This window comes from Syngnathus typhle, linkage group LG9, assembly GCF_033458585.1.
Source record: "Syngnathus typhle isolate RoL2023-S1 ecotype Sweden linkage group LG9, RoL_Styp_1.0, whole genome shotgun sequence".
Taxonomy (NCBI): Eukaryota; Metazoa; Chordata; class Actinopteri; order Syngnathiformes; family Syngnathidae; genus Syngnathus; species Syngnathus typhle.
Genome location: NC_083746.1, coordinates 1226441 through 1238936, shown reverse-complemented (window position 1 = coordinate 1238936; position 12496 = coordinate 1226441). Strand labels below are relative to the sequence as shown.

The 12496-nt window shown below is 47.3% G+C and overlaps 3 protein-coding genes across 10 annotated transcripts in view; 2 read left to right on the top strand and 1 right to left on the bottom strand.

Moving 5' to 3' along the window:
* The window catches only part of col6a3 (collagen, type VI, alpha 3), a 33443-nt gene extending 28080 nt beyond the window's left edge, over positions 1–5363 (top strand). For all 6 annotated transcript variants that reach the window (XM_061287484.1, XM_061287482.1, XM_061287483.1 and 3 more), the window contains 24 exons: positions 40–651; positions 760–1094; positions 1373–1451; positions 1594–1739; positions 1820–1912; positions 1990–2043; positions 2183–2254; positions 2436–2462; positions 2543–2587; positions 2669–2722; positions 2804–2866; positions 2951–3016; positions 3208–3261; positions 3334–3369; positions 3450–3512; positions 3806–3868; positions 3991–4053; positions 4318–4380; positions 4464–4514; positions 4646–4681; positions 4803–4865; positions 4975–5037; positions 5126–5158; positions 5255–5363. In XM_061287484.1, the coding sequence (XP_061143468.1) occupies positions 40–651; positions 760–1094; positions 1373–1451; positions 1594–1739; positions 1820–1912; positions 1990–2043; positions 2183–2254; positions 2436–2462; positions 2543–2587; positions 2669–2722; positions 2804–2866; positions 2951–3016; positions 3208–3261; positions 3334–3369; positions 3450–3512; positions 3806–3868; positions 3991–4053; positions 4318–4380; positions 4464–4514; positions 4646–4681; positions 4803–4865; positions 4975–5037; positions 5126–5158; positions 5255–5329 (2309 nt within the window). In that variant the 3' untranslated portion in view covers positions 5330–5363. The remainder of the gene's footprint in view (positions 1–39; positions 652–759; positions 1095–1372; positions 1452–1593; positions 1740–1819; positions 1913–1989; positions 2044–2182; positions 2255–2435; positions 2463–2542; positions 2588–2668; positions 2723–2803; positions 2867–2950; positions 3017–3207; positions 3262–3333; positions 3370–3449; positions 3513–3805; positions 3869–3990; positions 4054–4317; positions 4381–4463; positions 4515–4645; positions 4682–4802; positions 4866–4974; positions 5038–5125; positions 5159–5254) is intronic.
* mlphb (melanophilin b) overlaps positions 1–12239 on the bottom strand; it is a 55889-nt gene extending 43650 nt beyond the window's left edge. The window contains exons 1-2 of one of the 3 annotated variants that reach the window (XM_061287519.1): positions 12039–12239; positions 9714–9841 (exon numbers count right to left, since the gene is read on the bottom strand). The gene's annotated coding sequence lies outside the window, so the exon portion shown is untranslated. Of the gene's footprint in view, positions 1–9713; positions 9842–11858; positions 11969–12038 lie in introns of those variants that run through there. The other 2 variants (XM_061287520.1, XM_061287521.1) reach the window with 2 other exon arrangements.
* Positions 5367–9287, top strand: LOC133160003 (collagen alpha-3(VI) chain-like). The gene is made up of 11 exons (XM_061287512.1): positions 5367–5507; positions 5584–6077; positions 6212–6314; positions 6474–7175; positions 7255–7360; positions 7444–7499; positions 7652–7918; positions 8020–8100; positions 8180–8242; positions 8327–8512; positions 8603–9287. The coding sequence occupies exons 1-11, from the start codon at positions 5447–5449 to the stop codon at positions 8641–8643; spliced, it is 2160 nt and encodes a 719-aa protein (XP_061143496.1). The 5' UTR covers positions 5367–5446; the 3' UTR covers positions 8644–9287.
* Positions 12240–12496: the final 257 nt, after the last annotated feature.

The following is a 12496-nucleotide window of genomic DNA, read 5'->3' as shown; positions in this document are numbered from 1 at the left end:
TAACTAATGACACATTCTTCCTTCTCTAATTCTTCCCAGCACAAGGACTACCAGATTCTAAGAAGGCTGATATCGTGTTTTTGGTGGACGGCTCCATAAACCTGGGCAAAGAAAATTTCAATAAAGTGATGGCGTTTGTCGCCGAACTCGTTGACCTGTTCTACGCTGACCGAGACAACCTGCGGATTGGACTGGCGCATTATGGGACCGACGTGTCGGATGTCTTCTACCTTAACACCCACAATAACAAACCAGACATTATTAGTGCCATAGAGAGCGCAGATTATAAAGGGGGACGTAGAAGCAACACGGGGGCAGCCATTCGACACATTCAAAATGTTCACTTTTCCAAACCGAAGGGCAGCAGAAAAGATCAAGGCACTCCTCAGATCCTCATGCTCATCCAAGGAGGGCCGTCGTCTGATGACGCCAAATCAGCTGCACTTGGCTTAAAGAAGAGCGGTGTGCGAATCTTTGCTGTTGGAGTGGGGGACATGGAGAATGAGCTAGAGACACTGGCCAGTGACTCCTCCACTGTGGCCAGAGCCAGAACCTATCAGGAGCTCTCCGAACTCAATGAGCAAATCCTGGGCACGTTAGATGACGAAGTGAAGGGCAAGCTGTGCGTTGGTGTACAAGAAGCTCCCAGAGGTAAGAAATGTTATGGCATTGTTTCGTCACGATTATGGTCGTTGAATAGCTCAATAAGTTGTCCGCCACTCGGTAAAACCAGTTTTAAAAATGGTTCTCTTTTACAAGCCTGCAACCTCGAGGTGTTGGTGGGCTTCGACGTTTCTGCCCAGAATATCTTCAGTGCCCAAACCAATCTTCTGAGCAAAATGGGCGCCATTCTACAGAGGATCGCCAAAATGTCGACCACCAGTTGCTCGTCGGGGCAAATTCCCTCCATTCAAATTGGCATGCTCGCCATCGACTCCACCGGGCAGCCCGTCCAGGTGGACTTCTCCGACAATCCCAACAAGCTATTGGAGGCCTTTAGAGGCCTTGCCAATCGTGGCCCCTTTGTTCTCAGTGGCAAGACCATCTCGGCTTACACTGACAGATTCCGAAACCGACAAGATGATGCCGTCAAGGTGGGTTCACGAGACACACACACGTGCCTTGGTCATTCTAAGTACAGTCAAACTTTGTTCACAAATTTCATTCCTTCAGAGACTCTGCCATTTTTTTCCTTTTACGTAATGAAAGATGCAACGATTCCGTTCCAGATCCATTCCCAAAAATACAGCGTAAACTGAGTTTGTGAATTGAAGTCTTGTTCATAAACTGATTTGTTCATGGACAGGATGTCCGCCTACAGACGTTCGACTCCTTGACGCGATGATAAGTGAGCGTAATCTTTTTATTCTAGGTTGTTATTCATCTGACTGATGGTATCGATGCACCCTATCCTGAAATGAAAAGGCGAATTGAAGAGCTCCGCCAATCAGGTGACTACTACCCTTCCAAAATGAACACACCCACTGCTTACGCTTTGATACTAACACACAGACCTGCCATAGGATGAGTTTAAATGCGTTTAGATGATGTGAAAGGATCATTTTTGAAAACTTTTTTTGCAATCCCAATCAGGAGTCAACAGTTTGATTCTGGTCGGCCTGGAACGCGTTCCCAGGTTTGAAGACGCTGCGTTGTTGGAATTTGGCCGTGGCTTTAGGTACACCAGACCCCTACGACTTAACATCTTGGACTTGGACTACGAGCTAATGGAGGAACTGGTATGAGGACACTGTCAATATACAGAACAATACAAAATACTGTAAATGAACTAACATGAACTTTCTTTACTGTTACGTAGGACAATATTGCAGAGAAGGAGTGCTGTGGAGTGCCGTGCAAATGTACAGGCACGAGGGGAGACCGAGGCTCCATCGGAGTTTCAGGCCCTAAGGTATGGGTCAAAAGCCAAGATCAGAACATCTTCAAAGAGGAAATAAGAAATCTGATCATTTAGTCTTGTTGTTTTAGGGTCGTCCGGGTGGCGGAGGAAGCCAAGGACATCCTGGTGATGAGGGCGGACCGGTAAGCTTATCCGTGGTCCTTTGCTGACCGACCGAACCCTCACTAGACTTGTAAACTGCATTTGTTTGCAGTCATTTGGTTCTTATGAATTCTTTGATTTCTTTATTGTCACGTGTTAACATTTTTGTGGCAAATACAGGGAGAGCGAGGTCCTCCTGGTGTGAATGGAACTCAGGGCTTCCAGGGATGTCCTGGGCAGAGAGGTTTCAAGGTGAGGGGAATGATCACTTGGACATATGTATAGTGGATTAGGAAATGGCTTTATCATCATTACGTTTCGGCCTACATGCTGTTTTGTGGCCTTTCGCTGACAATTGTCAGCCTGGTCTCCAAGGGCCCTATGTACTAAAAAACGGCTTTTGGCTAACTATCATTTCCGACACTCTCCACAGGGTTCTCGAGGATATTCTGGAGAAAAGGTGATTTCCTTTCCTTTTCAAATTCATATTGTGAGACTCACCGATTTGTAAAATGTTAAACAAATGCTAACCTGTTGCAGGGCGAATCCGGAGAAATTGGCCTGGATGGAATTAATGGTGAAGAGGTAATGATGTCCTAAAACGTAACCATTTTTTTTTCTTATGGATAGACTTGAATAAATTTGCAACTGCCGGGGTCTTTATAGGGCAAAAGTGGAGTGGCTGGGCCCTCGGGAGACAGAGGACATTCTGGCAGTAGAGTGAGTCATGGAATTTTTCTTCGGCTTATCATTACCCAGGCAATATTTTCTCAGCTGACTTGATGTGTTTGAACCTTCAAGGGTCCTAAAGGCATCAAAGGCCAAGCGGGAGACAAAGGCGGAATGGGAATCAGAGGAGACCCTGTGAGTTTCGTCGACATTTCCTGATTGAAACCATTCAAATAAGGTTTCTTCTGGCTATTGATTTGGATATTTTTGTCTTAATAGGGTACAAGTGGAGTGGATAATAACAGAGCTGGACCAAAAGGAGACCCTGGTGATGCGGGACCAGCGGTAATGCCGTACTAGCATAGCATACAGTATATTCAAATGTATTAAATAATGTAATTCAGTATAAGCACATGGGTAAAAATTGTCAGTACACTTTCCCACTTGCGTTGCTACATAAACGTGCTGTCATTAGTTTGGAATGTATTTGATCCGTACCGTCTGTAGGACATCTTGACTTTGTTGTTGACCATTAGGGCGAGCCCGGTGAGGACGGAAACAAGGGAGCAGCTGGAGAACCAGGAAGAAGGGTAACGGTTTCAACCACGGATTGCTTTTGCCATGTGGCCATTTTGTATTTAATATCCCCATGTTTTCATTAGGGAGCGGATGGGAGACGAGGCGCGCCGGGACAAGCTGTAAGTGTTTTCCTTTTTTTTGTCGTGAAACGACACGGGTAATGTCACCTGATTCTAAAATGCTGCTGTTGCCTAAAAAGGGGAAGTCGGGACCACCTGGAGTTGACGGTCTGAGGGGGGAACCTGGAATCGGAGGATCAAGAGTAAGTCCTCTTTACAAATGTTTAGAATGAGGCCATAAACTGAACAGGAAGTCAGACATTTTGCAGCCACTTTGGGCGAATTCCCTCACTAGTGCTTTTTGGAAAGCCCCTGGCACCAGTTGAATCAATCAACACAAAATTGGGGGGGGGACGCTTCTGCTCCTTCTCAAGGCGCCATTTTAAAAACTGAAAGGGACGTCAATTATTTTGTTTTGAAATGATCATTTGAGGCGCTGATTCACATGACATAATGTCCCATCACCACAATTGCCTTTTTGTGTCTTCTCGACTAGGGTCCGGCTGGACCAAACGGTGCACCAGGACCCAGAGGAGAAGATGGAAATCCTGGACCCAGAGTGAGTCAGCCTTACAAAAATCAAATCTCGACTTAGCCTGTGCATTCACACACACACATTTTAGGATGCTGTGTGTGGAATTCTGAGAAAAGAATCTAGAATCTAGTGCTGTTCCTTTGCAGGGTCCCGGGGGAAGCCCAGGTGCTTCGGGAGAAAAGGGAAGAAGAGGACCAGTCGGTCGCAAGGTACACACTGGAACTAATGTTGGCGGGCCTTTGTGTTCCTTCCGCGACAGCCTTGTTTAATTTCTAAACACGCGAGGCCTGAGCCTCGCTTATTTTCTCTCTCATGTTACTTGGCACATGTGTAATAAATTGGAGGAAAACAGCAACGTCCACAGATGGAACCAAAGAAAACAGCCTGATCACATTTTTCAATACGTACCGAAGAGAGATGTCTAACCTATATTTTTTTTGTCTGTACATCCTGTTTTGTCTGGGGTCGTGTAGGGAGAGCCCGGAGATCCAGGAATTAAAGGCGGCATCGGACCGTTGGGACTCCGCGGAGAGTCTGTAAGACATCTTTGATCTCGTATTTGTAATGCTGATGAAAGATGGCGGGCAGCTCAAACGGACGTGTTGTGTTTTTCTCCAAGGGAGAAGATGGCAGGGATGGATTCGGCATCTCGGGGCCCAAAGGAAGAAGGGCAAGTCCATTTTGTCTTCTCGTTGTTTGTACTGCTAACATATGCTCAGATTTTACTTCATGCTGGGATCGTTTTGAAATATACGTACACGTCATGGGACGTCACCCTAACCGATTGATTTTCATCTCTAGGGTGATGAAGGCTTCCCAGGGTTCCCGGGGCCAAAGGTGAGGAAGAGACTATTTTCAGTTTGGCATTATTTGCCAACTAGGTGTTTAACTGATCTCACAATCTCACTGGCAAATAACTTTAACTTAACCACTCCTGCTTCTTTTTCCAACCGTGCAGGGAGAAGCTGGTAACGCAGGAACCAAGGGTGCACCTGGTCCTCGAGGAAATCTTGGGCAGAGGGTAAACTAGGCGCTTGGTTTTATGCGTTCACTTGTTTTTCTCAATTCTCATGTTTATCTGTCCATGTGAATCCGAAACGGAAACCGCAATGACATTTCTTTTCCGGCAGGGCGTTTCCGGAAATGCCGGAACGGGCGGGCAGAAGGGAGAGGTCGGCTATCCGGGGCCTTACGTAAGCAACGTCCTTCACTCGCACCTCATCCGGCAATATTGATCTTGTCCAGACTTTAGCATCACCATTTGTGCTTTTGGCGCTTTAGGGTCTGAAGGGGCCGAGAGGACCGGGAGTTGTGGTACGTTTGGCGTACTTTACACCATCATCATCCTGCTTACTTTAAACAGAGCTCCAGAGTGAGGTCACGTGTTTCTTGTTTCTTTTTACTCATTAGCAATGCGACCTCGTCAAGAAGATCAGAGACAATTGTCGTAAGTCTCAGGCACACAACACACGGCCCAAATATTGAATTTGAATTACTACAACAGTGAGAAAATGTATGAAGTCAAACTCCAAAACAAAATGGGATCCTTTCAAATGGGCAGGCTCCATAATTTGTCCCTTTTAAGTCTCTTCTGAACAATTGATGCTCTCTTATGTACACCGCTCTCATTTTTTGTCCCTTTCGTCAACAGCCTGCTGCTACGGTAAGGAGCAAACGCCGCCGTTTCCATTTTTAGCCATGGTGGACGAAAAACTGAACGTGTCGGTGGGCTTCCCCAGGCAAGCTGGAGTGCCCCCTGTACCCGACGGAGTTGGCCTTCGTGCTGGACGCCTCCAACGACGTGGGGCGGCCGGCCTTCAACGGCATGCGCGACGCCGTGCTGCGGCTGGTCAACGGCATCACCGTGTCGGAGAGCAACTGTCCGCGAGGTGCCCGCGTGGCCCTGGCGCTCTACAACAGCGAGGTGACTACCGAGGTGCGCTTCAGCGACGCGCTGAAGAAGCGGGCGCTGCTGCGCCACGTGGAGGGCCTGCAGACACTGCAGACCAACAAGCGGCGCAGCCTGGAGACAGCTATGAGCTTCGTGGCGCACAACACCTTCAAGAGAGTGCGCAGCGGCTTCCTGGTCAGGAAGGTGGCCGTCTTCTTTGTGGGCGGCTCGGTGGCCAACGCCCAGGCCGTCACCAACGCCGCGCTGCGCCTCCACGACGCCGGCATCGCCACCTTGTTCTTGGTCAAGAGTGACGACAGGGCGCTCACCAGAGCCTTGCAGGTAATGCTGATGCGGTGCCATACGGCGACACTTTTGCCCTGCTTTGGGATTGTCTTTGCTCGGGATGTCTCCGAGCCCGACTAACCAATCGGAGTCCCATTTTTTAATCATATGCTGTCATTTTGCCCCACAAGGTGAACAACACAGCTCTGGCCCAGGTCATCGTCATGCCCAATCCAGGAAGTGCCCAGTTTAATTCTGTCATGACAAAAGTCATGAACTGCCATCTTTGTTTCGGTAAGAATATTTAACTAAAGACAGTGGCGACTCCTACCAGGAACAGCCAAAAGGAGAAGAATCTTAGAAATGTTATGTCTATAATTCTGGAAGTGGAGCTAGACAGAAAACACGTTTTGAGAAGCACAGATGCAGAGAGCGGGCTTTGCTCTTTTGCAGACATCTGCGCCCCTGACCAAATGTGCGACTACATCCCGCCCTCGCCCGGTCGAGACAGAAGGTCTTTCACCACCGACGTGGATATCGACATGAGCTTCGTGGTGGACAGCTCGGAAAGCACGTACCCCGCCGTCTTCACCGAGATCAAACGCTACATCGCGCACATGGTGGAGCACCTGCAGGTGTCCTCTAGCCCCGAGACGTCCCCTCACCACGCCAGAGTGGCCGTTCTCCAGCAGGCGCCCTACCAGTTCATCCACAACCACACCAAGATACCCGTCCACGTGGACATTGGCCTGACCGAGCACCAGTCGGCGGAGGGCATCGTCAAGTTCCTGCTGGACAAGACACCGCAGCTGGAAGGCGGCCGTTCTTTGGCGGCCGCCATGGACTGGACGGTGGAGCACGTCTTTGAGAAGGCGCCCCTGCAGCGGCCACGCAAGGTGTTGATGCTCTTTGTGACGGGCGGCGTGGAGGAGCTCGAGGAGCAACTGGTACGCGTCGCCATCGACATCAAGTGCAGAGGCTACTTCTTGGTCATCTTTGGCGTCGGCGAGAAGCTGAGCGCCGGCGACGCTCGCGTCCTTACCCGCATGGCCAGCGAGCCCACCGACGTCTTCTTCAAGAGGCTGGACACCGTCTCGCAGTTTTACGATAAGCACCTGCGCACCTTTGGACAGATGCTGCCCAAGTACATCAGCAGTAAGTTTGTGGACTACAATTGGATTTCTTCTATCCTACTGTTATGTGTTCCTTCTAATACTTTTTTCTTCCATTGCAGTCGAAAACGCTTTCTTCATGTCCCCTGAAGTGTCCAAACACTGCAAGTGGTTCCAGAGTGACCAGCCCCTAAAAAACCCTTTCACCACTTTGGCACGCCAACCCGAGTAAGCTACTGTTCTGTTGATTCTTTTTTTTTTTTTTTCCTTAACAACATCATCAGGTTTCCACATGATCTTGCCATTTACAGGAGCCACACAAAACAACACGAAAAGCAGCAGGAATCTCATCCAGTAAAGCACAAAGGTGAGATCCGGTCGTACTGAAGCAAAAACTGATGAGATTTTATTGCATCACAAAATACTCTAAACATCAACATGAGTATTGATCGGGAAAATATAAACGTGAGAAAAACACTAATAATGAAATGTCCCTTGCTTGCTTTTGTTTGCGTTCAGCGATGGACCCCGAGGAGCTTCACGTGTCCAACGTGACGCGTAGCGGCTTCAAGTTGCGTTGGACCAACCCGGACCCCAAGAACTTTGTCTACTTCCAAGTGACGGTGACGCGTCTGCGCGACCACGCCTTGGCCGTCAAGACCAACGTGTCGGGCTCCGAGCTGTCCGTGGACAAGCTGGAGAGCGGGCAGACGTACCACGCCGTGGTGACGGGCCACGGCGCCGACGGCCACGTGCTCGCCACCCACAAAGGCGTCGTGACTACCAGTCAGTTGTCAAACTTCCCAACGCCGCTTGCTCACGACTGATGATGAATATTTAAACGAGGCTCTGCGGATGATGAACATTGCCGCTTGTGTCACTGACAGAGGCAGCGGCGCAGCGGCCAATCATCAGCAGCCAGGTCATCACCGCTCCAGTCAACACGCCACTGGACAAACCAGCCACAGGTCAGCGGGCTCAACTTTTGGATAGCTAGCCCATCACTTTGCTTCAATGCTTGAAAAATCTGCATGTGCGCTTTCACAGTGCCGGAGCCTGAACCCCAGGAGCAACAAGTAGGCAAAGCGGTGGAGCGCCAACCAGCTCCAGGTTGGCTCCTCAGAAATGTCCATTGCTTGACATTTATCGTCTCCAAATGTAACCGGGCAATCATTGTGTTTGGCTTCTCAACAGCGGCCTCGACAACCGTGGACATTTGCCAACTCCCCAAGGAGGAGGGCACGTGCGCCAAGTTTGTCCTCAAGTGGCACTACGACGCACCTAGCAAGAGCTGCGCGCGCTTCTGGTACGGAGGCTGCGGCGGGAACCAGAATCGCTTCGACACGCATGAACAGTGTGCCAAGGCTTGTGGAAAACCAGGTAACAACTCAAATGTGGGGTCCAAATCCCGCAGTACGGCCAATCGAGTGTTTTACCGGACGTCACGTGACCTTGCCTATTTGTCGGCAGCGCCCTTCAAGCAAGGGGGGATGGCTTCGCTAAGCACATAAGGAGCCGCGTGGCAGCCGTGGCCAGACAGCCCGTCCGTCCGTCCGTCCGTCCATGCGCTTTGAGGAGAACCATCCACCACACTGGTCATACTGTACGAATGGAGGCTGCACTGGATTCCACACAAATGGACTTGACCCCACCCGCCCCAATAGCTTCAGCTAGTCATTTCACTTTTTTCAGTTCCCTCGTCACAAATGAAAAAAACACACCGTTTGCCGCATGATATTTGTTTTTGTTTTTTTAAATCTACTGGTGCTACTTAGTGTTTGTTCTGCAGATGGTAATGATGTGCATTTTGTTTTGTACAGTCAAGTCGTCCGATTTACCGTAGTGCAGTTTTTTTTTTTACTTTGGCGGTAAAAGATGTTCCATCCATTTCAGGATTTGCATGAATTACTACACGAAGCTTCTTATGTCGTATAGCGATAGCCACACACAAAACGTCAACACGAGTCTTGTATTCAAAATGGTAGCAAGTGCTAGAATGCAAGTAGATGAAGTGCACACAAGAGCTACTGTCTCAAACAAACCAAAGCAATATCAAGATAGAATGTATTTGTTCAGCTGACTTTGTTCCATTGACGGAAATGTGTGTTTCATCTGACTTATCAAACACAAAATAAAACAGACTTTCTAATAACCATTCCATTTCTGCTTTTTTGTTCAAAATTTTCCTTGTGCCTCTAAAATCATTCAAAGACACACATGAGGGGGGGGGAAATTATATTGGCTGCAACTCCTTTCCAATTGCTGACATCTTGCCCAAATCACTTACCCTTCAAAAGTACACCTTGTAGTTGGAGCAAGATTTTCAGCAATACAAAATGTGGGAAATGAATGCACGCTTCAAAAAGGGAATTTGTTCCGCCAAGCGGATGTGTCGTCCTTTTTTTTTTCCTTCCCTTCTCAACCGAGCAGTTTTTCCAGATGTTACATCTCTTGGGATTCTTCAAATACTAACGCGATAAACTCTCCATTTCCTGTATTACTCCCCATTCAATTAACATCTCAGCTCTGGCTTGCATGCAAGAAGAAAAAAAACAATTTGCAATGAAAAACACAGACTTACCTTGAAACGCGAAGGCGTTTATGTTCTGGGCTTGGACGTGGGCGTGGTACGATGGAATTGCGAGACATCGGAACATTTGGAGCAAAATAATCTGCCCGCTGTCAGAAATTCGTAGGCCGCACGTCCACCTACGGGAGAAAAAGAAGTCACATGATTGGACGGCGCTCGATTTGATCAGAAAGCAACATCAAAGTGCCAATATCAATCATTTTAAGATGATTCCACTCATCATGTCCTTGCGGTTGGATCGACCGCTGAATTAAAAAAATGACAGACCACCGCCCCCACACCAAAGCGTTCTAACGATGACTAACACTGTTAAAACGTTGAGGGGGCTGGAAATGACTTTCACATTGAGCAGCAGTAAGCAGTTCCATTGAGGCTCACCGTGTTAGCCCATCAAACAGATTCATTTTTATTTGCTTAAATGCAAGCATTCGAGTCTGCTAAAAGTCACATTTCGGTGGGTTAGGGTTCCTGAAGATTCAACTGGATGGGGCCACGTGGGGTCATACGAGGTCACCGACTCCAGCTAGCAGCCGGTGACTCCGACTCATCACGGCTCACTTTACGGAGTGACTCAAAAGTAATGTTTGGAGTACTCTTCCTCCATCCCGACCGCATTTCTTTGGCTCCTACCGGACCCTCTGAGCCCCTTTCCCCTGCTCTCACGGACTTCCCTGGCTTTTTCTACTCCATCTTTTTCTCATCTACGCTCGCGTTTGAGTCTCCCACGTTCGCATGGTAGGGTGACTCATCTCGTTTCCCACATGGAAACATTTTCACTGTGTGGATTGAGACCACCGACACATTAAACAACTCCCCAATGTGGTAGCAAATGGAAAAGGGAAGGAATGAGAGGTTGGTCCATCCACTAATCTTTTTTTTACCCCCCTGATTAAAGCCAACTGCATTCTATGAACAAGTAATAGATTCTATAACATTATATTTTTGTTTTGGGGAACTGTTTCATATTTTTGTTTTCTTGCCCCTCTTGTTGTAGTATTTTTTTAGGATCAATTTGTTTTTTAATATTTTAAAATTGTATATTTTCCGAAATGAACTTCAACGATCACATCCAAACCGTTGATTTTTACTCCTCAATTCGCAGTTTAATTCAAAAATTCACAACAGTTTCCAAAAATACAAGTCCATCTTTATGAAATACATTTTGGGACCCCATAGTGTGCTCTTTAATATTTCCATTTCATAACTTCGAGTGAGGCGATTTGTGCCAGTCTACTCACCAATATTTGCACAAGACTGCCCTCTAGCGCTGAACATTCGACAACACAATACTGTATTTAATGGCGGGCTGTCAAGTGGAGGGAGGTTCATGTTTATAAAACAGCTGACCACACCAAATGCAGTCTATTTAAGGGACACTCACTCATTCGATCAGAATAATAAATATATATATATATATTCATATATTTCCATATGACGTAACATTCATTTTCTTTTTTCATTTCTGTATTTTTGCACAATAATTTGTTGTAATATATATATATAATATATGTAATATATTATATGTAATATTTTGATCATTTTGTTGTTCTATATTTTCTTTCAACATTTGCGTAAATGTGAGGAAATCCAAGGACGCCCGGTGGTGACACAAGTGTCCATTTCAAAACAAACGCTCACAGCATTGATAGCATGAATGCCTCGATGGATTTGAATCATCATAATAAAGTGTCAATTTCGTTTGAGTGCATCAGGTTACTGGCTAGCGACGAAAACAGCTCCCAGCAGCCGAAGTCGGGCTTGTCTTTCAGACGACCTCGCCAATATCACTGAATGTCCCAAAAGTCATGTCTGCTTTAACACTCCCCACGCGGTTGCCCAACACTTAACATTTCCCTTTGCAGTCAAACACGTTTTAATGTTGCAAAAAAAATAATTGGTTAATATTTCTAATTTCCATTTGGCTTGGCGCATGACTCTTTGGTTGCACTTGAGCGATTCTGCACAAGCTAACACACGATTAGCAAGCTAGCACTTCGCACTCACCTCAACATCAACGGAGCAAAACACATTTTGATGTAGAAAAAGTGTCAACAATCTCAGCGAGTGCACTTTGCAACTTTTAAAGGGTAAAGCTGAACGCACGACGTGGTTGCTCAAATGTCAACATCAACTCACCAAAACGCATTTGGATGGCTCTCATTGGCCAACACTAGAACCAGCTCACTAAGTCAATCGAAACATTTTGGAATGTTTGCATGGCATGAGGTTGCACAGCGGTCAACAATCTCGCTGGCTTTATATAGCGCCATGCGCTCTTTCATGGCTGACAGGTGTGCGCACACAAGTGGGAAATACCTGCACCATTCTCGGACTGTGCTTTTTCCTTCTCGTCCTCTTCACACGTTTGCAAAAATAGCAACAGTGTGCAGTCAGATTTTACAGGCTTGGCTTTCGTGCTCCAAAATAAAAGGCGTAATTATGCAAGTCAATCAATCAATCAAATACTTTAGTGCCAACTTTTTGGACGTGTGCTCTTGTTCTCCATTTTGACGCAAGCCTTCCCCTACAGGTTGAAAAAAGAAAATACAAAAACACACCGATCAAGTTCTCCATCCTGCAGTCATCGGTGTGAATTTTATTTCTGCACGTGTCACAAGGAAGCAAATTTAATTCTGGCGGACATCCTCCAAGGTCAGCAGGGAGTCCGGTAACTTCTCACGCTCACGCAGCGGCTGGCTGGCTGGCTGGCTGGTATGCGCACCGTCAAGAAGACGCAACACATGGACGGACTCACATGCATGCATGGCTCCAAA